General features: G+C 36.4%; 1 protein-coding gene across 5 annotated transcripts in view; it reads left to right on the forward strand.

Moving 5' to 3' along the window:
* HMGCLL1 (3-hydroxy-3-methylglutaryl-CoA lyase like 1) overlaps positions 1–24,149 on the forward strand; it is a 78,102-nt gene that overhangs the window by 27,026 nt on the left and 26,927 nt on the right. For 3 of the 5 annotated variants that reach the window (XM_085056625.1, XM_085056626.1, XM_085056624.1), the window contains exons 5-7: positions 406–554; positions 14,298–14,361; positions 18,755–18,943. In XM_085056625.1, coding sequence (XP_084912751.1) covers positions 406–554; positions 14,298–14,361; positions 18,755–18,943 — 402 coding nt within the window. Of the gene's footprint in view, positions 1–405; positions 555–3,018; positions 4,188–4,221; positions 5,237–14,297; positions 14,362–17,053; positions 17,245–18,754; positions 18,944–24,149 lie in introns of those variants that run through there. The other 2 variants (XR_014851066.1, XR_014851067.1) reach the window with 2 other exon arrangements.

A 24,149-nucleotide genomic window follows, 5' to 3' on the forward strand; every position in this document is an offset into this window, starting at 1 on the left:
ACAATTCCTGAATTCCTTCCTGGTATTCAGCAGGAACAGACACTGTGAGAGTTACATGACCTTTTCCTTTTCTGGAGAGATGAATATAAGCATCAGTCATTGTAGTTTCTATAGTTGGTTCATATGATTTCCTACATCTTACTACCTTTATCATGCATCACTTTAAAAACATGTTTAACTTACTGCTAAGAAGAGGAAGAAAATAGGCCATAATGAATGATCTTCAAGTTTGATTCAATCTGTCTGTATGCAATAGATTAAAAAAAATGGAAGTAAAGTTAGATTTTAGATATGGATGGTATACTTAATGTGCTTTAAAATTCTACAATGTTGACAGAATTAAATGCTTAATCTAATATATTAATACAGTCTTATTTTTCTGTTTTCTTGAAATCTATTTCTTAGATTGCAGCAGGAGCTACAGAAGTCTCAGTATTTGGTGCTGCATCTGAATCTTTTAGCAAAATGAACATTAATTGTTCAATTGAAGAAAGCATAGAAAGGTTTGAAGAAGTCACTAAATCTGCAAGGAATATGAATATTCCAGTGCGTGGGTAAATATAACGATTCTAAAATAATACAGTTATTCTAGTTACAGGGTTTTTTTGCTACCAGTAGAAAAGGATATTACTGAATTTTTATATTGTAGATGAATTGTAATAATAGTCTTTACTGTGATTTTTATTTGAAAGATTGAATATATATAATTATTTCTGCATTTCTGCATTTAACTACTGATGGTGACTCTTTTTCTGTGGTAGTTGGAAAAAAAGAAAGCTGTGTTTATAAAATAACAATTTTATTATACAAATATTTTTATCATCACAAATGACAGAATAAAATTTATTTTGTGCTGTTGAGAATTAATAACACTTGCTGGCACCTTAAAAAACACCCTACAAACTTTTATTTTATTGTAGAATTCATAATGTATCACTTCATACATTGTAGCATCAAAGTATAAAAGTGAGAAAACAAATTTACTCCTAAGAAAAAATTATTCCGTATATAAATTAACCTAAAAACCCAGCCATTGAAATTTTTGAGTCTCCAGTGCATGAAACTCCAGAATTGTCCAGTATTTATTTTTTAACTTAAAATGATCCTGAATGGTACTTGCTCTTGAACAGTATTGGTTTTCATTTCCATTTTCGTTTAATCACAGGTAAGAACTACTTACCTAAGATTATTTGTGAAGGTCCTTGTGAGTGCAGAAGGGCTCACATAGATTCAAGGATAAACTCAACAGTGAGATTTCTTGAGGATTATTAGTAATGTAAACTACATGCTCAGAAAATACCTGGACTTGAAAATAGGTAGAGGTAGATACCTCCAAGACTAAGTACTCGAAAACCTGTCTGGGAATAAATACTGGGTTCTCTTTGCTCCAGAAATAGTGATGAATAATGCTACTGCACACTTTTTTTCACATGAACATGTGGTTGTTTGGGCATTTGCCTTGAGAAAGGGAAATCTGACTTCTAGTATATCTCTGCCCCAGAGGATCTACAGAATGGCAGTATGGTTTTGGTTGAGAGAGAACTCTGGAGATCATCTTGTCTAGCAGCCCAAGGATTTGTAGGTGATGGTTGAGAAAAACTCCATCTGAACCAGCAATACATGCTTTTAGCCTTGAAAGCCAATTATTTCGTGGGCTGCATCAAAAGGAGCATGGCCAGGAGGGTGAGGGAGGGGATCCTGCCCATCTGCTCTGGTGAGACCCCACCTGGAGTGCTGCATAGAGTTCTGGTGTCCCCAGCATAAGAAGGACATGGAACTGTTGGAGCAAGTCCAGTGGAGGGACTGGAGCACCTCACCTACAACACCAGGCTGATAAAGATGAGGCTGCTCAGCCTGGAGAAGAGGTTTTGTGGAGACCTCATAGCAACCTTCCAGTGTCTGAAGGGGGCTACAGGGAAGAGAGACAGAGTCTCTTTCTCAGGAACTGTAGTGATAGGGCAAGGGGGAAAAGCTTCAAGATGAAAAAGGGTAGTTCTAGATTAGATACTGGGAAGAAATTCTTTTCTGTGAGGATGGTAAGGCACTGGCACAGTTTGCCCAGAGAAGGTGTAGATGCTCCATCCCTGGAGCTGTTCAAGGGCAGACTGGATGGAGCTCTGAGCAACTTGGTCTAGTAGAAGGAGGTGTCCCTGCCTATTTCAGGGGTGTTGGATCTAGATGATCTTTAAAGTCCCTTTCAACCCAAACCATTCTGTGCTTTTATGATTTTCACACACACAGCCAAACAAGGATAGATCATAAATGCTTGGGTTCTTTTTCCATAGCCTGGATATGTTTCAGGTGGAAAATCACCAAACAGGGAAGTAAGGATGTTCATTGTGTTAAGAAATAGTAACTTGTACCAGAGTTCAAATACTTTTCCCAGCTGCTAATCTGCCAGGTAAGGTCAGGATTTGCCTCCCTGAGCAACTTCTCTTATAAGAGGTCTGTTATTTAAAAGCTCTCTGCTACCACTGTTTGTCACATTTTTTCTGAAACTAAATTCTGAGCTGAGAACATAACCAGCATTTTGATTTCTCCAGAAGGAATAAGCCCAGGGATGCCTGAATTTTAGGTCCCAGAAAGGTGTGGTTAAGGGAATAGGCAGTCAATTCAGAAAAAAACAGCACATGTATAGCAACAAACCATAGCCACTTGTAAATATTTTCCCACCAAACTTCTCTTTTCTGGTTTTCCCAGATGTCTAGGCATGTCAGGAGATATTTCCTGTTTCATAATCCTGTATTTAGGTAATAAAATTCAACCAAATGGTACAATATAGGCAACCAACCATCCAGGAAAGCCTCAAAGCCTATGCATTTTAGAAGTTTTTGGATAATTATGGATGCCAAAAGAGGGACTTTGCAACTTGTCCATAAGATGTAAATTGCAGGTGATGAAGAAGCCCCTATAATGTACTGTAGATTGATTTTCAGCTTAAAATATTAATTTGTCTTCTGTGTACTATTTTTTTCACATATTTAAAAAAGTGGTAACCTGGTGCTTTTTCCCCCCTAGGTTATATGTCTATTGCATCTGTCCCATGCCAGAAGCAATTGTTCTGGCACTGATACATTGATGTGATGGAAGTAACTGTTCCCATGACAGGATTCTACAAAATTCCCAAATATTTATTGTCTACTATCTGACAAACCATGTGGCTTTTATTTTTCTTCACACCTAAATAATAAAAAAAATTAGAAAAAAAACCAGGAGAAGGAAGTAGGAGGCAGAAAAAGGTAAAACAAGAACAGCACAGCAAAAAAAAAAAAAAGTAACAATAAAAAGAATGAAAACAAAAGGGAGGAATATCAAGAACCAGATAGTGGCACAAACAGAAAAACAGTACAGAGATGAAGATGAAGGAGATAATTGAACTCAAGGAAAATGCAATTGGATTATATTTTGAAAGTGCTTACTTTGTGTATCCAGTACAGATATCTGTAATTTCACTTCAGCGTGCAAACATAAGACAAACATCATACAGTAAATGCAGGACGATTTTATTGAGCCTGTCATGCCAGGTGCAGGATGTTACAGAGCACTTTGACTGCTTTGTAATTTTGACTTAACACTCTGACTGCTTAACACTTTGCTTAATTATGAGTTGCTTAATATCAGATATACTACAAAGTGAGCAGATTTAAAGTTGAGTAGAATTCTGAAGACCAGAAAAAAATAGCAGAAGCATGAATATAGAAATACAGGATTCAGAGGGACTTCTTTTTTTTAATATTAGATCTCTCAGCAGTTGAACAAAGGTCTAAAAGGTGGACTTAAAATTTTAATTAGTAAAAGAAATGAAAAAACATCCTTAAAGAAGAAGCATCAGTTTTGAATGCCAAATCCACGAAGTAATTAAGTCTGTTTTCAACGTTTCAACTGCTTGTGAGGGGGGAGACTGACAGACTGACATTTCAGACTTAATTCTAGAAAACTAAACCATGATTTTCTCTGGTAGCAATATCCAATAAAAGCCTGCACTACTATAGGGAATTCACTAGTACTTGAGCGAAAGTAGTTCATTAGTTCCCAAATATTGCAGTACATTTGGAAGACCTCTGAAGTTTTTAGTTGTGTTTGAGATAAAATACTGGGGTTTCTCTTCCTCAATTAACAATTTTAAAAAAAATTAAAAATATTAAAAAAAAGCTATAAGATCTTCAGAAAGTAAAACTTTCACAGAAGTATTTCACAGAAATATTTCACAGAAGTATTCAGATTTCACAGAAGTACTCAGTGCAACCAAGGTGACTTTTTCCTGGAAATGAAGCAATCATAACAGAATTAGCTATTAAAGTCTGTGATTTATGGTCCCATATTTAGCTGCTGCTAAAGAAGCGGCTTTTACTGACAGATAAAATAAATGGGATTTTTGTATCCCAATTCCATGCAAAAATTTTTAAACGCCAAAATTTTTAATGAGACAGTCAAGGGTTTGTGGCAAGGTTTTTTTGAAATTCAGTATTTGGAATAGGTACTCATGGTTTGACTGGTTGTTACTCAATTGAAGAGATTAGTTTCAGGTTTTTTGTTGTGTGGCTTCTATTTAGTGACAGTAATTATATATTGTTTGCAACTATTTTTCTAACATGAGACGCATCTGAATGTGACCACACAACAAGTCTGGGCTTGTCATCCTAAATCTTCTAGTAGTTACTAGAGGGAATTAGGCAATCTTCAGGCTGTGGATTACTTACTTACTTCTGTGCTTTTAAAAAGTACCTGCCATAGGATAAGATGAAACCCTCTCTGGATGATCCATTGTTTTGGCTGCAAAGGAATTGAGGTCCATTCAGTGTTTCAGTGTTGGTCATTCTATAGGTGGCCTGACTATGGCTAGGCTGTAGATGATTATCTCTGATATCAGAAGTAAGAACAAATGAATCCCATCCTACCTGTGAATAGGCTAAGAATTAGAACCTTGTAATTTGTGTGAATTACAAGAGATAGAAGAAATGTATTAATAGGCTTTGCACTGCAAGGCGTCACAAAATGAAACTGTTGGCTATGCAGGAAAAGATTTTTACTCTGTGGACTTTGTTTTTAATCACCCTTTTAGACATTGGCTAATTTAAAGAATCATAGCCAAAACCTGCAGCCCTTCCTCCATCAAGCTCCCAAGACTACACATTTTGTAGGCTAAATATTTTGCTAGAATTACTAAGGTAATAAAAATAATAAGCATAAATTGTATTTGTGTTCATTTCAATACAGAGATTGTTTCCTTTATAAAGTGCTATTATTGTTTAAAGTGTTATTTATTTGCAGGAAATGGATAATTTAGTGCCTTGCCCTAACTCCTTATTTGAGCAGTTGAAAAATACTTCCAAAAATAATTTTAAGGGTTCAAATTTTATTTCCTATTTTTACTGGCAATTTACTATTTATTTAGTGAACATAAATCATTGGCAATCCTTGAATCTTATGAAAAATGCACTCAAACAGTTGAAACTAAACTTTAGGCTTTTGCATGTCTTACTGTTACTACAGCTGCACTAACATTGACTCGATCATCATCCAAAAAATTTATGTTGTCAGTTGTCAAATTTAAAATCTGTAGCACAGTCCACGGCTTTCTAAATGTTTACTAAATTAGTTCAAATGTTTATGAAGAATTGAAATGTTGCATATGGTCTTAGAAGTTACACCATTTATTAGCATCATAAAAGGGTGGGGTTTTGTTGGGGTTTTGTTGGGGGGGTTTTTTTTGTTTTTTTTTATTTTACAGTAACATCTGGGACACACTCTGTGAAGACACTGAGCCAAATGTGTTATGAACTGTTTGATCAGCTAATTACTACTATGTGTGTTTTGCATGTAAAGTGACACAAAATAGTGCTGTTTTTAAATTTGCACCTTTTAATGTATAATTCAAGTACTATTAAAATATCACAACTTATTCAGTGATTAAAAAATAAGTCTAACAGCCAGGATTGATAAAAAATGGTGGGAGATGGTAATTGGAAGTAGTCGCTTGGATTGTCCTTTAAGTTAAATGTATCATTAATGTACATATGAAGAAAATGTTAATTCTGATTAAGCTGGTTTCTTCCAAGTTAATGTATTCCATTAAGCTGGATTCTTTTAAGGTAATATATTCCAAAATTTAAAAGACACAGGAATGAATTTCAATTAGTACAATACAACAGTTAAGGAAGTAAGGACTGGGATTTTTCCCTCTTTTCCACAAATGGTACTTTGAGTCCTCTGACAATGACATAAAATCAGACTATCTCCCTCTGAAACATTCAGTTTCATATTCCTAATGAAAAATGAACAGGGGATACAAGCCTGAAAGGTTGTAATTTTTTCCTCTACTAAAAAGCACTTCTCCATGGTCAACAATTAAAAGCTGTAATTATGTTCCAGACCTGAAAAATTTTCATGTAATAGCCCTTTTAAGGCCACTTATGCAAATATGAATGTGTATGCAAATGTTTAGTGGTTCAGTGTTAGAAAAACAGATGCAAATGATTGCTTTAAAATATCTCTAGAAGCATTTCCTTACAAAGATGCTGCTTCATAAATTAAAAGCACATGTAATCACACATTAATTCTGAACTACACCATGTAATTCTGTTGTTTATGTCTTATGCATTTTAAGAATGAGTCATATGGTACAGTTTGCAGTACATAAAAGCATTTTGAAATATATCAATATTTGGCTTATATATGTATTTGCACAGAATTCAAATACTGGTTGATATACTTGAAATATAGCAGTATTTTTTCCATGAAAAATTGATAACAAATTATTGCTTTTATTATTATTACTACTACTACTACTACTACTACTACTACTACTATTATTATTAGTTCCACCTTTTATATTATGCTATAATAAAGCTTATAGGTTGCAACATATGTAATTCCTTGTGGATTATAGGAAATATTTAATGGCTGACTTTGATGCTAATACACATATTAAACAAAATATAATCAAAACTTAAAGAGAAAGAATTGATTTTAGTTACCCTTGTCTTGGGCTAATGATACCTGGATTTATTTTGAAAAAAATAATGAAAGAACACATTCTTTTTATTTTAATGTACTTACAACAAGTGATTTTAGAAACTAATAGTGAAGTCTGTTTTGTTTATAGACACATCTGGTTATCTAAAACTTCTGATTATCAAGATAACCTGATATTTATAATTCAGTTCAACAATGTTCTTTTTTTTTTCTTTTATTACAGTTCATCCTGAACAACTTGAGATATTTGCATGGCCTCACAGTATTGAATTTTTTATATGTAATTAGAAATACTATCAGATAAACTCTAACAATTCAGTTTTCACAAATATATACAGTACAAAGCTGTGTGTATTTTACGAATACATACAGAAACGTAGAACTCATATTTTCTGGTATTCTGGAATACTTAGGGCTGGAATACACTTTTTTTTTCCCACATTGCTTTAAAATCTCCATTTTAAAGACTATAGTCACAATTATTTTGATAGTATTGTGATTTATACTGTTATCACTTTTCTAGATAGGAAAACCTATGTAACACCTTCATGTCATTATAAGTGAACCTATATTTGAGCCTATGGAAACAACAAAATGTAGATGAACATTTAATAGACTTCGAAGCAACACATTTTAGCTTGTGAATGGTAAACAAATCCACAGGGTTTCACAGTATTAAGCTAAGTGGTCTCAGTGCCCTGGAGAAGTTTAAGAAGCCAGAGATTACTAGAATGTGGGGTCTTAGTAAATTTCTCTGTGCTGGGAACAGATTAAGAAAAGGATCTCTGAACCACTGTACTAACTCTATCACAGTGGATGATTGCACTGTGTGAGAGGAGAGGTTTTCCTTAGAAATAAATTTATACCAACTTTTACCCAATATTTTTGTACCTGCAGAGAGAAAATATTAATAGCAGACCAGAAGATCTGCTTAAAAAAAAAAACAAAACAAAAGGATCCTTGTGGGAAGTAAAAACGAGGGTAGAGTGAGTCAGATGTGAAACGTTAGTATGAAATTATAAAGTAACAAATATGATGTGTTTGCTAGTGTGTTACTGATTGATCCAAGGATAACTTGAGAGAGTTATTGAAAGTTAAATGGTTAAGTGGCCCTTCATTATTGTAATGGTTTGGTTACGTTTTTAGGGAAGTACCTCTTTTCTAGAACATCGTTCCCAATTTAACAGTGTTTTCTGGGCATTTTAAAAAGAGTAAATTTTTTTTTCTGTAATATTCACTGAGAATAGGATATATATTACTTTTAACAGGGCACTAAACACATGGAGAGATTGGGGTTTTTTTGGTTGGTTGGTTGGTTGGTTGGTTTTTTGGTTTTTTTTTTTTGTTTTGTTTTTTTGGGTTTTTTTAAGTCAGATGTGGAAAAAAGATCCTGGCCTTATTTACACATTTTGGACTTGGCTTGGAGATTCTGTTTCTGGAAGGATCTCCTTTCTCTCTTTTCTTCTCTTCTTTGTGTTTTCTTTCTCCCTACAGTAAAGATTGCCTGTTTTTAACAAATGGTTTTCTTTGCAGAGAGACAGAATAGATCAACCTTAATATTATGAATTCACCAAATAATAGGCATGTACATTTTAGGACAAACATCCAATAAAAATAAATACATCTGCAGTGAACATGGTAAATTATATGTAAACTTACACTATAATAATAAACAGGAAACAGCAGCATCTGAGTCTGCAACTGGCTTCTCAGGAGGCTCCATGCTTCCAGCTGTGGCAGCAGCTGTGGATCTGGCTCTGGGACTCCTGCAGAAAACAACTTGACAAAGGGTTGATTACAACACAGAGTTCAGTTTCTTCTTGGATTCATTTTCCTTTTAACAGACCTTGGTTAAGAAAAGTTTGCTCATTTACCCTGTTTTTGGTTTTATACCCTTCACTTCACAGGCATTGGGCTGATGTGATTATCACCACTCCTAGTGACCCTGATCATGGGGATCTTATACTGTCTTTACCATTTGTGGAACATTGAAATTTGGTTTTAGCATGCTGGAAGAAATTGAAAACTCTCTTCCTCTTCCTTCTCCCTCCCCATCCCCAGAGGCTGTTCAGCATTTTTGTGCAAAATATTACACAGTAAAGTTGTTGGGTTTTTTTTCTTTGTTTTATATGCATAGAAAACAATTTAGAAGACCAAATGATACTCATCTGCAGTTAAATCTGTAGACAGACAAAAAACTGGATAAATGCTGTCAGATGAAACAAGTAGAAAACTTATTTTTATCACTTCTTCTTTAACAGAGGAGTTCTGATTTCACAGAACCTGAGTGAGCAAAACAGCATATGCCAGTGTGTTCCTAAAGCAGCTGTATAGATGTGTTCACTTGTGAGTCCTTCTTTCCCTCTCTGGCTTCACGGGCTGTTTTCTTGATTGCATGCTGAAGATGTAGTTAAGCTATGTCTGGCCTTGATTCAGCAAAGATTTAAGCACATACTTAGAATTAAACACTTCCATTGCAGACTCTACTTTGTGAACTCCCAGATATTTGCTTCTGCTCTCATACTGTGAAGTGTCTCTAGTGAATATTCTGAGACTAATACAGTCTTTTTCATTATGGCATGTTTTTTTTTCTTTCAGTCCTGCTATCTTTTTAGAAAACAGCTGTATTCTCCAACTTAATTGAATTCACAAATTAAATCCCAATTGTCTTTGTAATTTATTTCTCAAACTCTTCTCTTTCCTCTGCTGCTTTTCTTCACACAGGATCTTGGTTTTTCTCCTAAGAAAAATAGATACCATATCCTATTCCTTCTGTCCTTTCTCCTCCACTGTCAGAGCAGCAGAAGTTTCTTGTCTACTTTCCATCTGTACCCCCTCCACTTGCCCCAGTGACCCCATGTTCTGTTCTTCCTCTTATTTCTTCCCTCCCTTATTCTCTTTCTTAACCTCTCACTGTCCTCTGGCTCTTTTCCACTTGCAATATAAGCAAGCATTTACCTCTTAAAAATTGCACCTTTGACCCTACTTGGTTCTTCATATCATATCTCATCGCCTATCTCTTCTTCATTCCTAAGCTCATTGAAGGCGCTGTTTATAATTACTGTCTGGAGACCCTCTTCTGTGATTCCCTCCTATAACTCCTACACTTTGGCTTCTGTTCCTTGCTTGCAACTGCTACAGCTCTCACCAAACTCCCTGATGACAAGATCTCGGAAACAGTAGTCTATCCTCATTCTTCTTGATTTGTCAGTAGTGTTTGCTGCAGTTGATCAGACTCTTGTTTAAACCTGTGTCTTCTGTTGCTCTCTGTGGCTGTTTCTTGGTAATTTTCTTCTTTCCAAGCAGTTCTGCAGCATATTCTTCGAAGCCGTCTCCCATTTTGGAGGTGCATGGGTGGAAGTCTTGGGGCTGTGCTTTGGCTCTGCTCTTGTGATTTTAATACCCTATGGGTTATTTCATAGCAACAAATAAAAGGAACGTGTAACAGCCAAATTTATCTGTAGATAACAGATCTACCTTTGTATTGAAACCTATTTCCTTGCACTTCCACTTACTGGTTTGGAACCACATAAATGCAATTACAAAGCATCGCACTCAGCACTGCCCTAATTCTAGGTATCCTGGCAAATACTCAGACCAGACATGATTATTTTTCCTCTTTCACACAGACGTGTATGTTTTCTCCTTTCACACGCTAGGGTCTCTGTACCCCACTAGCAGTACTCAGTGCTTGCCTGCCTATGTTCCAACTTGCATGAAGTTTTCTACAAATGACTCAAATCGTATCTCTTATTTCCAATAAGAATGCCACAAGACCTTTTCAAAAGGAATTCCACAGGGCTTCATCTTAGGCCCTGTGCTCTTCAACATCTTCATAAATGACTTGGACACAGGACTGGAAGGGATACTAAGCACGTTTGCAAATGATACAAAACGGTGAGGAGCTGTCAACTCCCTCAAAAGCAGGGAGGCCCTGCAGAGAGACATTGACAAATTAGAGGGCTGGGCAATCCCCAGCTATATGAAGTTCAACAAGGGAAAGTGCTGGATTCTGCACCTGGGATGGGGCAACCCTGGATGTACTGACAGACTAGGGACTGAGATGCTGGAAAGCAGTGCTGTGGAAAGGCACCTGGGGGTCCTGGTGAGTGGTAGTTTGACATTAATCAGCAGTGCCCTGGCAGCCAGGAAGGCCAACCCTGTCCTGGGCGGCATCAGGCACAGCATTGCCAGGCAGGCAAGGGAGGGGATTAGCCTGCTCTGCTCTGACCTGGGGCAGCCTCACCTCGAGTGCTGGGGGCAGTTTTGAGTGCCACAATGTAAGATATGAAAGCATTAGAGAGCATCCCAAGGAGGGCAACAAAGATGGTGAAAGGCCTTGAGGGAAAGTGTGTGAGAAGTGGCTGAAGTCACTTGGTCTGTTCAGCCTGGAGGAGACTGAGGGGAGACCTCATTGCAGTTACAACTTCCTCATGAGGGGAAGAGGAGGGGCAGACACTGATCTCTTCTCTGTGATAACCCCTGAAGTTGTGCCATGAGAGATTTAGGTTGGATATTAGAAAGACATTCTTCACCCACAGGGTGGCTGGCCACTGGAACAGCTCCCCAGGGAAGTGGTCACAGCACTGAGCCTGAGAGAGTTCAAGCAGCATTTGGACAATGCTCTCAGACACATGGTGTGATTCTTGGGGATGGTGCTGTGCAGAGCCAGGAGTTGGACTCAATGATCCTTGTGAATCCCTTCCAGCTCAGCTTACTTTGTCATTCTTTCCTCTATTTTATGTCCTCTATTAAAAATGCTTATCCTGATATATGCCTGGAGTGCACTTTACTTTTTTATAGCTACACTTCAGGCATTTCACTTTCTTTGTCATTGCCATCAACTGAGTCCTTTTTCTAACGCTCCTGTCCATTCGCCATGGAATCTCAGTGCTTTTCATTTTGCTTTTTATTCATACTGACAGTACCAAGAAATTTAATGTTATCACCACATCCCTACTTTTTATTCCAACTCATTAAGTGAAATTATTAGATAACATTCTGCCAAGCTCATTCTTGATGAACTCTACTGAAAACTTGTTTTTTTGTTCTCCACAGGAATTTGTTGTCTCTCTGGTAGGAAGTTCTTTTCCTGTCAAATTCTTTCAGTAATCCCTATTTTCTCCAGTTTAATATTGAATATCAGATGCCCAGATAGATTATATCTACCATATTTTCCTTGTTTAAAATGTCAGTCTAGTCACAATGGTGTAAGTATGCAGAGAGTTCATAATCTCAAACAGATTTGTGTATTGTAGTAGGCAGATTCCTCAGGTCACCACATACTTTCATACCCCAGCAGGCCCAGTTGAATTATGTGAGCTCAGGCAAGTTTCTGTTCGCTGGTGTGAGCCACAGGGAGTATTCTGTTGTTCTCTAGATACCTTTTGGCCTGCTTTTACTTTTGTTTGCCCTACTCCATTCCAGATGTCATTCATGCCACATTATCACTACCAAATGCACGTCTTCTTGATCTGACATATGTAGCCATTAGGAACCTGTAAAGATATGTAAGTAAAGGAAACATATGCATATATATACTGTGTGTTTTGCATTTACTTAGTATTTAGTACTGTTCTTAATCACTTTGTAAAAAGTGCTGTGGCTGATATTGAAAATAATTTCAGTAAGTGTATGCATTCACTAGCTCTAGGCACTGTAGTATTATGTAAAAAGCAGTCCTTTGGGTCTGAAATTTGTCATGCTTAGTTTCATTTAAAAAACTTTGTATGCATGAAACAAATTAAGGAAATTATCCTGAATTACTTTTGAGATATGTGTCGCAGAAAGTCAGGACAGTGTTTAACAGTTAACAGTAGCTACTTTTTTATCTTTAATGTAGATACGAAAACTCAGAATTCTGAAATTTAAATAATGACATCTAAGTTGGAGCTGATATTTAATGAATTCTGTGGCAAAGTTTCAAAAACCTGGTTTTCATAATGACATGTAGGTAATTGAAATCATGCCTAGGAGGCATCTGGATTAAAATTATGAGCAGGATGTAATGTACCCAATCACTTTTGTGGAAATAAAATTAATTTCCATTTCTTTGTCAGAGCTAATCAAGCTCTTTTTAGATTTAAGGTTTGCTTCATTCTTACTTTTACTTCTAGTGAGCCAGCACCATACCTTCATATAAGATATGGAATATGCTCTATGTATTAAAATATGGACTTTTTTTTGCAATTTGTTTTTGCCTGTTACTGATCCTAATTTCACATTCTATCAATCAGTTTCTCCTTCAACTGCAAAGGAACAATACATCCTTTACCCCACGGACCTTGACTACATACAAACTGGCATCTGTTCAATCCCTTTTGTATTATACAGTGTATAATTTTACATTATATCCTTCAGTGTTGAGCGAAAGGGAATGATGGGAGATTGATGAAGGCTCTTGTTCTCCTATTAAGCAGTTGAACAACCTCCCACTGGGACTGGGGCTCTGCAGGCCTCTGAATCTGTTGTAAATCCTTTTACAGTCACATCTTTGATTTTGTGGATGTTTCTGGTTAGTTTAATCATATTCCTAATCAATTTAAGATAAACAATTAGAAGTTTAATTACAATTTCATGGCTCTTAATTGTCATTAAAATGAGGAAATTTAAACTGAATTCTATGCTAATAGAGTATTAGGGCTGAACAATGGAAGCTTGGTTGTGGCTTTCAATTTTTGTAGTTTGTGGAGCCAATAGCTGCTGAGGGACACAGTTTGGCTTCTCAGTTTCTTCTTGTCCCAAGGCATACCTAAATTACAGCTTGCAATGGAGCTATAATTCTTCTTGGGCAATGGGACGGAAATGCCAGTACAGTGACAGAGGGTGAAAGCTCCCTCATTCACCATAGTTCAGATGACTTATGAGATGGTGGGATTGTTAGAAATTGTTTGTGTCCATGTGTTGCTCACTGTGATCTGGGCAGGTAGTACAAGGAGGAAAGTGATATGTTCCTCTGAATACCTTGTGAAGGCAAGGCAAAGCAAAGTTTGAGCTGGCTCTTACAACATCAGAAGGAAATATCAAGAAAAATAAAGTCTCCTACAACATTGTTAACTTGGCTGCACTGACAGTCCTTTACATCTTGTGGCATGTAGTGAGCATAAATAAAGCTATAAATTACTGTTCTGTGATTTAAAACGAAAATTGATAAACCTGCTGTTTTCATCTGATGTAATTTTAACTTTTCATTCAAATCTTTATTCTACATTGACTGGTTTAAGCATTCAAAATTATATTTAACCTTTTTTTTTTAATGTAACAGGGATGAATACATATATATATTGAAAAAAACAGAACACTGTATTTTCTTTTAATTATAGGTATGTGTCCTGTGCCCTGGGATGCCCATATGAAGGAAACATCGTACCAGATAAAGTAGCAGAAGTAAGAGTGAACTTCTGTTTCGTTTTTTTAATGAATCAAAAATACATTTTAAAATGTCTATAAGTAATTTTCTCTGCTTAATCATAAAAAGGCCTTTAATGGATAAAGTTTACAAAAAACAAGTAAAAAACATAGCTTATGCTAAAACTTGGTGTATAACCTCACTTAAACCTATACAGTCAAATGTGAGAAAAATAGCATATTTAGATTGTTACCAGTCATGAGAAAAAATATTATGTACTGTTTCCTCCAGCAAGAAGGTAAGAAAATGCTTAAAGAAATAGACTCAAGCACATAAATGGTCTATGGACTATGGTGTACCAGAGGTTTTCCAGCACAACTTCTTGCTTTTAAATCCATTTTGTGCTGCAATAAGCATATGTTGTCATTGTGCTTCTGGTGAGTGTCGTGTGATTGATATGTGAACCAAAACTCACCCCCGATATGATTTCTTAAACTGCTCTGCTGCCATGATGGAATAAGTTGCACCTTCCCTCCCTGCCCCCTCTTCTCATGTAGAATAAAGGATAAGGAAGAGGATGTCTTAGTCCTGCCTTTTTCTCCCAGCAGAGAGATGAGTGAAACACATGTGTAAAATTTTGAACCAAGACAAAGAGGGCATCAAAGCTTAAATGGACGGTAAAAAAAGAAAGCAGAGGGAAAATTCTAACAGTCTTAAGGCAGAACGTGCTGGCCTTCCACCTAGAGACAGACTTGTCATCTCTGTCACACTTAATCACCTATTTTTTTGATCTAGCAGAATATCCAAACCATTATTTTTTAATTTGTAGCACTAGCAGCTAATCAACATTTGTCTGATATATGATGTTCTGTGTGGGTGGTTTCCAGGTCCTGTTCTCCTGCATCTTCTTCTAGTATACATTCCAGATGGAATTTGTGATAATACTTCTCCCACAGCAGCCACACATACTCACACTCTGAAAAAAAATAGCTGATTCGGAAAGTACTCAGTATTTCTGAATTTGTTTTAATATGAAGTGAAGGTTAGAAGTGGCACAGCTTTAGTTAGAGCAGTGATGACATACTGCTTATCAGGTTCCCCAACAGGTTCCTTTCCATGCATCGCTTGTTTTTTAACTACTCTCCTTGCACAGAAGAGGTCCTTCTCAGTTTGCCAGTGGGATTGCTATTTAATGTTCCAGACCTGCAAACTTTTACTCACACAGCTATTTTATTTTCTGTCCTCATCCTAATAAGTGCCTACTTGCATACCTTTACATCAGTGTGTATATGTTTATGAATAAAAGCTACCTTATCAAATGTATTAATTCCATCCCTTATTCAGCAAGCACTGATGTGTGTATAGAAGCATCTGATGGATTTTATGTAAACACATGCACAGAATCAGAATTATCAAAATTACTGGCTGAGTTTGTAAACTCTCTCAGAGGGCTGCTGCTCTGGTTGTCATCTTTTTGGGATGGGAGATTTTGATTCCCTTGACTGTGTATTGCAATCAGCAGCCATGATTGAAAGATTTAGACAGGTTCTTTTGCAGTCAGTAACAGTGACCATTTTTTTTTTTAAAGCAAAAGATTTTCTAACTAATGCAAAAGCAATTAGAAGAGGTGGATTATTTCAGACTATGTGCATTATTACTGATTGTTGTGGACTACATTCATTTCTGGCATACTAGATACATAACTGCTTTACACATAGTTATTTAGTGAGTATAAACTTCAGATGCTTTCAGACTTCTGGAATCTATCAGGTATATCTGTATGGTTCCGTATTTAAAACAAACAAAGAAACAAACAGTTATCATATCCTAAAATAAATTGCATGGTCCTATTTTATTATTCTGCTGATTCTTGAAATGGAGTCACTGTTTGACCATTTATCATTTTGTGGTTTGTGAATTTCAACTTCAGGGAAATAAAGCTTGAAAGTTGTTGGAAACACTGTATAACATCCTTGAAGACAGTTGCATAATCCATTATCTTGGCTGTTATTATCTTTCTGCCTACTTATTTCTCTCCTTAGCTTTCTTTTAACCTAAAGCAGCAGATTCACTTAAATATTATCCAGGACACCTACTGAACAAACTATAGAAAATGCACCTGCTCTTGTTTGAATATTGTTGGATCATTAAAGTTTCCCTTAAGCAAAAGAACTGCAGGTCTTTATGTTGTTGTTGTTTAAAATAATCTCTAACTGGATTACGATCTTTTGTATTCAGTATGAGAGTATAGTTTTAGATGTTATCTCCAGGAGTAGGACTGTTCACATGCCGAAGGGGTTGCAGTGCTGGGTCACCAATTCCCATTTCGATCAATGTTTAGTGTCAGGACAGTGTTCTCAAGGGGAGTAGCACAAGACTCACGCATAGTAAAACTGCTCAGTTGTGCAGAACACAACCCTGTTCAATCAACAAAGATGAAAGCTCATAATCACAGCCTGATTACATTGAAAAAACAGTGTGTTCTCTTCTTTGACACCTTCCTCCCAAAAATCCACATTGAAAACTTACAAAAATATAACTAACGGGCTGCCTTCTACTATGGTAGAATAAAAAATTCAGTATGCAAAACTGCCATTCAGCTTCCAAGCATGCTTCTTATTCTTGAAATTAAATATAGATCTCTTTTTAAGGATCATTTTAAGGTTAGTTCATGAGAAGTCAATGATGATGCTCAGCTTGTTAGCAGTTTCACCCTATTTCATCTTTCAGAACTTTATATTCAGGAAGCTGAAAGACCTGAGGACTGAGCATGAAAAAGAAGTGAATGCAGTATGATTTCTAGCAGTTTATATAGTCCAAGTTGTGACTAAAATGCTCATCAAGAAAAGTTTTGAATCATGAATTAAAAAGAACAGGGAGAAAAATGCAGTATTGTTCTTTGCCCTGATCTTAAAGAAAAAGTAAGGTTTGGGATTTACCTGGATGTAATCCACCACTAACTGCAGATGATCCCTTTTTTTCTTACAACAATAGTCAAATTAAAATGCCTGCCATGTGTTGATGATATAAAAATATGCTGTGAGATGAATCGGTTTTGCAATCTGGTGAATGTCCCTTTCTTAAAATGTGTGTTGAATTTATATGTGTATGAACGAGGGAGTCTGACTTTAAAGCACAGTTTTACCACATTTGCAATAGTCATAGCACTTCCGAGTCTTAAACAGGATGATTCAGACTATTTGAAGTTCTTTTTCAGCTGTTCTTTGAATTAAGTGAACAGCAGTATTAATCCAGGACTTCCGAGACTGCTGGTGCAGCACTTTGTCAGCTTCCTCAGACATGCTCACAGCAATCCCACTGATGAAGTCCTGGAATTGTTTTAACAGTAGACTGCAGTGCGACTGAAGATGTCTTGGAAAAGGGTTGTATTTTTTCATTTCTAAACATTTAGTTTTTAGACTGAGATTCTGTTCCAGTGGAGTGGTCTTTTTGAGTCTTTTATACACAGTGGGGAATCCTAAAGGGGACAAACATATTAAGCAGCTGAAAACAAGATGGAACCTTTCCAAATAAATCCAACAAAAATAAGATGGAAAGATCCTGCGTTCAATTCCTGAAGCAATATTTTCAGTGAAAACAAGATTTTGTGCTTCTGAATGTGTTTCTCTCCATACAAAAATTATGGAGCCAGACCTCAGTTCTCACTCATGCAAAGAACTCCTCAGAGACCTAATTGCAGAAATATTTAGGGCTCTACTTACATAACTAAGATCTATTCATATATGGTTTTGTTTGATAGTAAGAAAATTTTTAAAACTTTAGGACTAGAATGTTAATTATGTTGCAGTTTTGCTTTTTTAGTATTTACATGTTTGATTTCATGAAAAGCAAGCAAAATTAATATTGCAAAATTAATACTGACTTCAACATGTTAAAATTTCAGTTTTCATTGATTTTTTAAGTGCCAAGAGAAAGAAAAATCAGGCTTTGTGTTAATTATTTATTGTCTTAGTTGGCTCCATGTAATATGCAAACAAAAGGACAGGTCTTTACCCTGCACAGCTTGTAAGCTGAAAAGTACATGGAGAAAACCAAACAGCTGGGAAGCCCCCAGAGAGAAGAAAATGTTAGAAAAGGGCTTGACAGAAAATTTATTCATAATATTAAAATTTTGCTTATTTGTATTCTGTGCAAGAGTCAGAAAGCAAGTTTTCAATAGATTTGACTTGGTTGGCTATTCCATGCACAGAACATTCCACAACTATAATTTTAAAATAAGAGGATCTGTGGGATGTTCTCCTTCAATGGCTGTTTTCAAGAGTGAATAGAGGGTGTCTGATAAATAGATCCACCTCAGTAGGTCAAAACCTAAAACCTGTATGTTTTAGTATATCCTTTATAATGTATTTTCTTGACCCTATTTTATACTCTATCATCTTGATCTCTTGGTGTTTTTCTGTTTCTAATCAGGTATCTAAGCGGCTGTACAGTATGGGCTGTTATGAAATCTCTCTGGGAGATACAATTGGTGTGGGGACTCCTGGAAGTATGAAAAAAATGTTGGAAGCTGTTATGAAAGAAATTCCTCTGAGTGCTCTTGCTGTTCACTGTCATGACACGTATGGCCAGGCATTAGCCAATATCCTCACAGCCATACAGGTAACTTGGTTTCTCGTTTTATATATACATTAATAGTACCCTTACTTTAATTCAATGTGTAATTTTAAAAAATCCTGCCCTTAAAGAAATCATTAGGAGAGCAAAAAGGCATTCACTAAACTTTAGGAAAGTATTGCTCACACATCAGATTGCCTGCTGGTATTATTGCTGTTGCCCTTACCAGGAAATGTCAAATCTTATCTATTAATTACCTTCAATTCCATACAAAATCACTAAGAAACAGTGATGATTATTACATTTCATTGACATTAGATGAAAGAGGGAGATAAAAAAAAATTCTGATATCTCAGATTCCAGTTTTCTTAGGAACAGCTGTATGTTTGTTTTCCACTAAACTAAAACTTGTATTTTACAGAGATGTCTAAATATGAAATGGAAGAATGCATAATTACATCTCAATTTCAGATGGAGAAATCTAAAATATTGGTAGTAATGTGCACAAAATTGTCTAGATAATTTTATCACTGTTCATATGCCTTCATTATTCTTTTTTATCAGTTATACCTTTCTAGTAAGATTAGCCACAACTTTATATCTTACTTAATCACCTTTCAGCTCTTTGCCTAAATAATCAGAGTTAATTTCCATAAGAGATTTTTTTCCCTTATATTGATATATTTTTCATAATAGGACACAATGCAGAAACAGACTGCAAGTTCTAATGTATTTTTTGTAAAGATATAATCTTGAAAAACATCCTAATATGCACATGCCTTCCTAAGGAGACCTACTTTTACTAAGTGTTACAGAATCAAAAGCTATTTAGAAATTGTAGGCCTTTATTGTTCTGCTTTATACTTAATGATATCTTCTGTTTCTTTGCAATTCTGGCAGTTATTTTGAAGGTCAAACTTTCCTTTGTCCGACTTGCTATTTTGGCAGAGCTCATATTATGTTATTTAGATATAATTGTGTAAACAGTATTTGTGGTATAAGCTACTTGAAGGAACAAGGAAAGTTTCAATACGGAAATCTGCTGGTATTTGATTAAACAGGGAATGACATAATATAGTAAAAAAGATTCTAACTTTTACTCACAGCATTCACTATTCACCCTTACTCACTTTTACTGTTGCAAATGTATGTGTATGTACCATGGGATAAATAAATTGCTAATTTCACAGTTAGCTTCAGTTGCAGATGCAATAGCTAAAAGTATGAAAACCCCTGAGCATGGGAGGAGTTGGCCATAAAAATACTGAAAGCATTATTTTTCAAATCCTTCCTTAAAAAAATTGCTGTCACGGTGCCTACTAAACACTGAAAAATGGCTATGCTTTATTAACTCCAGTATTTGTTGTTAGTGATTCTTGTCTCATGTTTACCTCTTGCTCCTATCTTTTTGTTTAGTTCTTAAACCAAGAGAGTTGTGTAAGAGTTAAAGGGAAAAAAACCTCTTAGGTACCTAATGTGTAGTGTAGGATAATTAACGTGCAAATTCAAGAGAGTAAGACTTAAAAAGAAATTCCTATGCAACCTTCTCAGATTTCTGGGAAGCCAGGGGTGCTTGACACCCACCACAAAACTTCCCTCTGTGCTCAAGGTCTCCTACAGTGCATGTCTAAAGGTGCAGTGGTTTTGGCTGAGCTGAACTTGTCATAGATTTTGCCAAAAGTCCTTGATGAAGCAGGCATTACACAGTCTCTCTGACTGGCTTTGTACAAGCAGCTCCTTGGCTCACTTAAAAAAGGTCCCCAGGCTTGGATCCTGAAACAGGGTCTGCACCTCACAATGTCCTCTCATGTCTCTCGTCAGAAAACCAGGGCAGCTAGCAGTGAATTATAGCTAAGCAATACTCCTTCTAAAACAACTTTTACAGGTCAGCTGTGTGGTGAAGAGCTAAAGCCAGTGGATCAGAGTGCCCAGGTCATTTCTAGTCCCTGCTGTCAGGCTTGCCTATGCTTTCCTTTCTGCCAAACATACAGGAGTGGCAGAGCCCTGGAATAAAACCCCTTGTCTTCAACTCAGCTGCTGTTTCATAAACCAAACTCTTTTCAGACACAATTCCTTTCCCTTCCCCCTTAATGGGTCTGTGTGACCAACACAATATTTCATCAAGAGTGAAATGTGTTTGGGGGGTCATAGAAATAATAGGCTACAGTTATTGTTTGAAAAGAAGTTTAAAGAACATTCAGCAGACAAATTACACTCTTCCTAAGGCATCGCAGAATACAACCTCGGGCTGAGTACTGTTGCATTGTATATTGTATTTCCTAAGAATTAATGAATGACAGCTGGAAAGCCACAAATCACTCTGCACTAATTCAGGCATTGCTTCGATGGGAGATCTCCTAGGAGTGGAAAGAGTTGCTGGTGATTCAGTAAGTGATTTTTTATACAGATCACATTGTTTCATGCAGGATTATACTACCCAGAATATTTTCTTTCATTTGGGGCTGATCCAAAGTCATCTAGAACTGACAGGCCATATCTGTATAAGAAATTAGCAGGGCAGTAGTCTTGAAATTTTAGTATTCAGTTTTATATGTGTTGTTTTAGCAAAAGGATAGGTAGTGAAAGATGGGAGAGAGATTAGCCAACTTTTAAAGCATAAGTAGTTTTCTAAATGGCTGAAGTGAATAATACAGAGAGAAAGGAAATTCACTTTCTTTTATGAAAAGAATCTGTGTAAAAATGTGGGGAACATGAAGCAATGCTTCCGAACAAACCAAGTAAACATTTAAAGTAGAAACGTGACAGGCTCTTGGTTACATGGCTTAATATAAAAGTACCTGAGTATAGAATTTACTAAAGAGACAATTCAGAAGATGGGAAGTAATGTGGAGGTCTAGTTAGAGGTTATGGTATTTTGAGCAAAATTACATATGTGGGTTGGCTACTGTGACAAATGCATAGTGTAGCTAAAAGAAGTAATAAAACATTTATAGGAAATCGTTACAGACCTCCAAGGAAGGGTAAAAAGATGGGTCAGGAAACTTCTTTCTGGAGAGGCCCTGGTAAGGTAGGCCATTGATCTAAGGAGATTTGAGTTTCATTAACAACTGACTCCCATTGTATGTACAGATTGGGTATGAAAGGGAAAGTTTTTAATGGAAGTGTTAAAGAACTCTTTTCCAGTAAAGCTTGTGTAGTTGCCAGAAATAGATTTGTCTGTCTTCATAACATATATTCAAACATGAGAAAGAGTATGCTAGAAGGCAAAGGGGATATTTGTCTGGCTGTGATATCTGAATAAATGAAACAATCACATGGTAAGCCCGTAGAATTTTATCAAATTCAAATCACTATCCTAATTCACTATTATGAACTGATCCCTACACTATGGGGATCAAATTCCAACTTAAAGAAAACAAGTATAAAACTCTAATGACTTAGAAGGACCAAGGATTTTTACCACCTTGTGTAGTCATTTCCACCTTATTGGACACAATGAGATCAATGAGATTGATTACATGCCAAATGAAACTAGTTTTTACTACTTTCTTCTTTATTCAGAAAACAGGAATATCAAAATAAAATCCCCACTTCAATATCAGAAACAGAATTTAGCAGTCTTTAAACTTTCAAGGTTCAGACTGCAAAATCCTGTTTTGTGAGTACAGGTTTTCATTACAAACATTGTAATATATCCCCTTATAAAGAACTTAAAATATTTAATAATATTTTACATATTTCTTTAAGATCTTTGAATTTTAAAGATTAAATAAACTTAAAAGAAAGGTAAATCCAAGTAAGAATGGCTGACTGCTGACCTCTTCCCTGCATCACTTAACTAAATTGATTCTAGCCTCTTGGTGCATGTTGGAGACACTAAACAACCTGCATATTTTTGTGTATTCAGTTTACTTATGCAGTAAAAACTAGGTTCACTCAAAGGCACTCAGTATTTGTCTGTCTGTTTTAACTGGCAGAACCAGGAGACGAATCTGAACATACATGCTGAAGTTCATAGTTTATTAAGTCACAAGGATCATTTTGTTACAGGAGTAGAGTTCACAACAGCCAGCAGCATGAAATGGTAGAGCCTAAGTTAAGCTACTAAAAAACCCTTGTGTTTAAAATTCCCTCCACCATGATTTACGTGAACTTACATACAAAGCCTTAGATGAGATGAATTTTCCACCCAAAACCATCACCTAGATGTAGCTGTCCATCTTGCTTTTATTTTTTTTGCTTTTTTGCTTTTTTTTTTTTCTTCCCCAAATACAGGATTCGCTTTTTATGGCTGTTGAGCTTGCTTGAAGTGACAAACTGTCATGACCCCTTTCAGGTGCAGGTTAGAGGGCAACTTGCTGCTGAGATCTCTTGTCCAGGAGCTGCTGCTAAGGATCTCAGTGCAGGCTGCCTCTCCTTCACATGGCAATGGCTTTGAACCTGAAGCTCTGGTGCTTTGCCTTTGACTGAGCTAGTCTGCAGCAGCATTGCAATTGCACTTGTGCCCAGTCTTGTACCTCCCTGATTCTCAATTCTCATCCTCACCTGCTGGCTTCACTTACTGGCTTACCCTCAGACCTGTCTGATCTTGTCTGCTCCTGGTTATTGTGTCCAGGCATGGTTCTGATCTTGAATCTCTGGTTCAAGTTCCTGGCTTTGTTTTTTTCTGTGAGGTTGCCACCACTGCCTGCCTGGCTATAGCTCATGGCTCCTTGCTTTCTTTCTTTTATGGAGCAGTCTGTCCTTGCTGCTGCTTAAGACAGCTGAGTCTTTAGAGAAGGGCCTGGCAACCAATAACTTCTGCTTTAAGGATGGCTTTTTAATGGCAGGTATGGGAGTGGGTGCTGACAGATGACAGGTCTCATGTGCTTTGATCTTGGAGCTCAGCTGGAGGCTTTGTCTTGCAGAGGCAAGATATTCCTACTTGGAATCCAGAAATAATTTCCTGGTGTTTGGGTGTACACAAAGCCCTAACAGTTCTCCATTAGCAGCTCTGTTGGTAAAAAAAAAAACCAAACCCTCAAGAAAGCCTGAGAAGTTGCTGTAGGTGTCTGATAGCACTTAAACATCTCTCTGAGGTGCCAGATTACTTTTTCTGACATTCTCCTCTTAAGTTTTCAGACCTGTTTTTTTGAGACTGACATAAAAGCATATACCTATAATGCCCATAATGATGAATTTCTAAATAAATACATAATCTGTAAGAACAATCCTATTTTGAGGAAAGCATAGAAATGGAAAGGCTTCAACAGACCTCACAAGTTTGCTTTCCTCATCTGTTTACAAATAT

The sequence above is a fragment of the Lichenostomus cassidix genome, chromosome 3 (genome assembly GCF_008360975.1).
Source record: "Lichenostomus cassidix isolate B80296 chromosome 3, HeHo_3.0, whole genome shotgun sequence".
Classification (NCBI taxonomy): Eukaryota; Metazoa; Chordata; class Aves; order Passeriformes; family Meliphagidae; genus Lichenostomus; species Lichenostomus cassidix.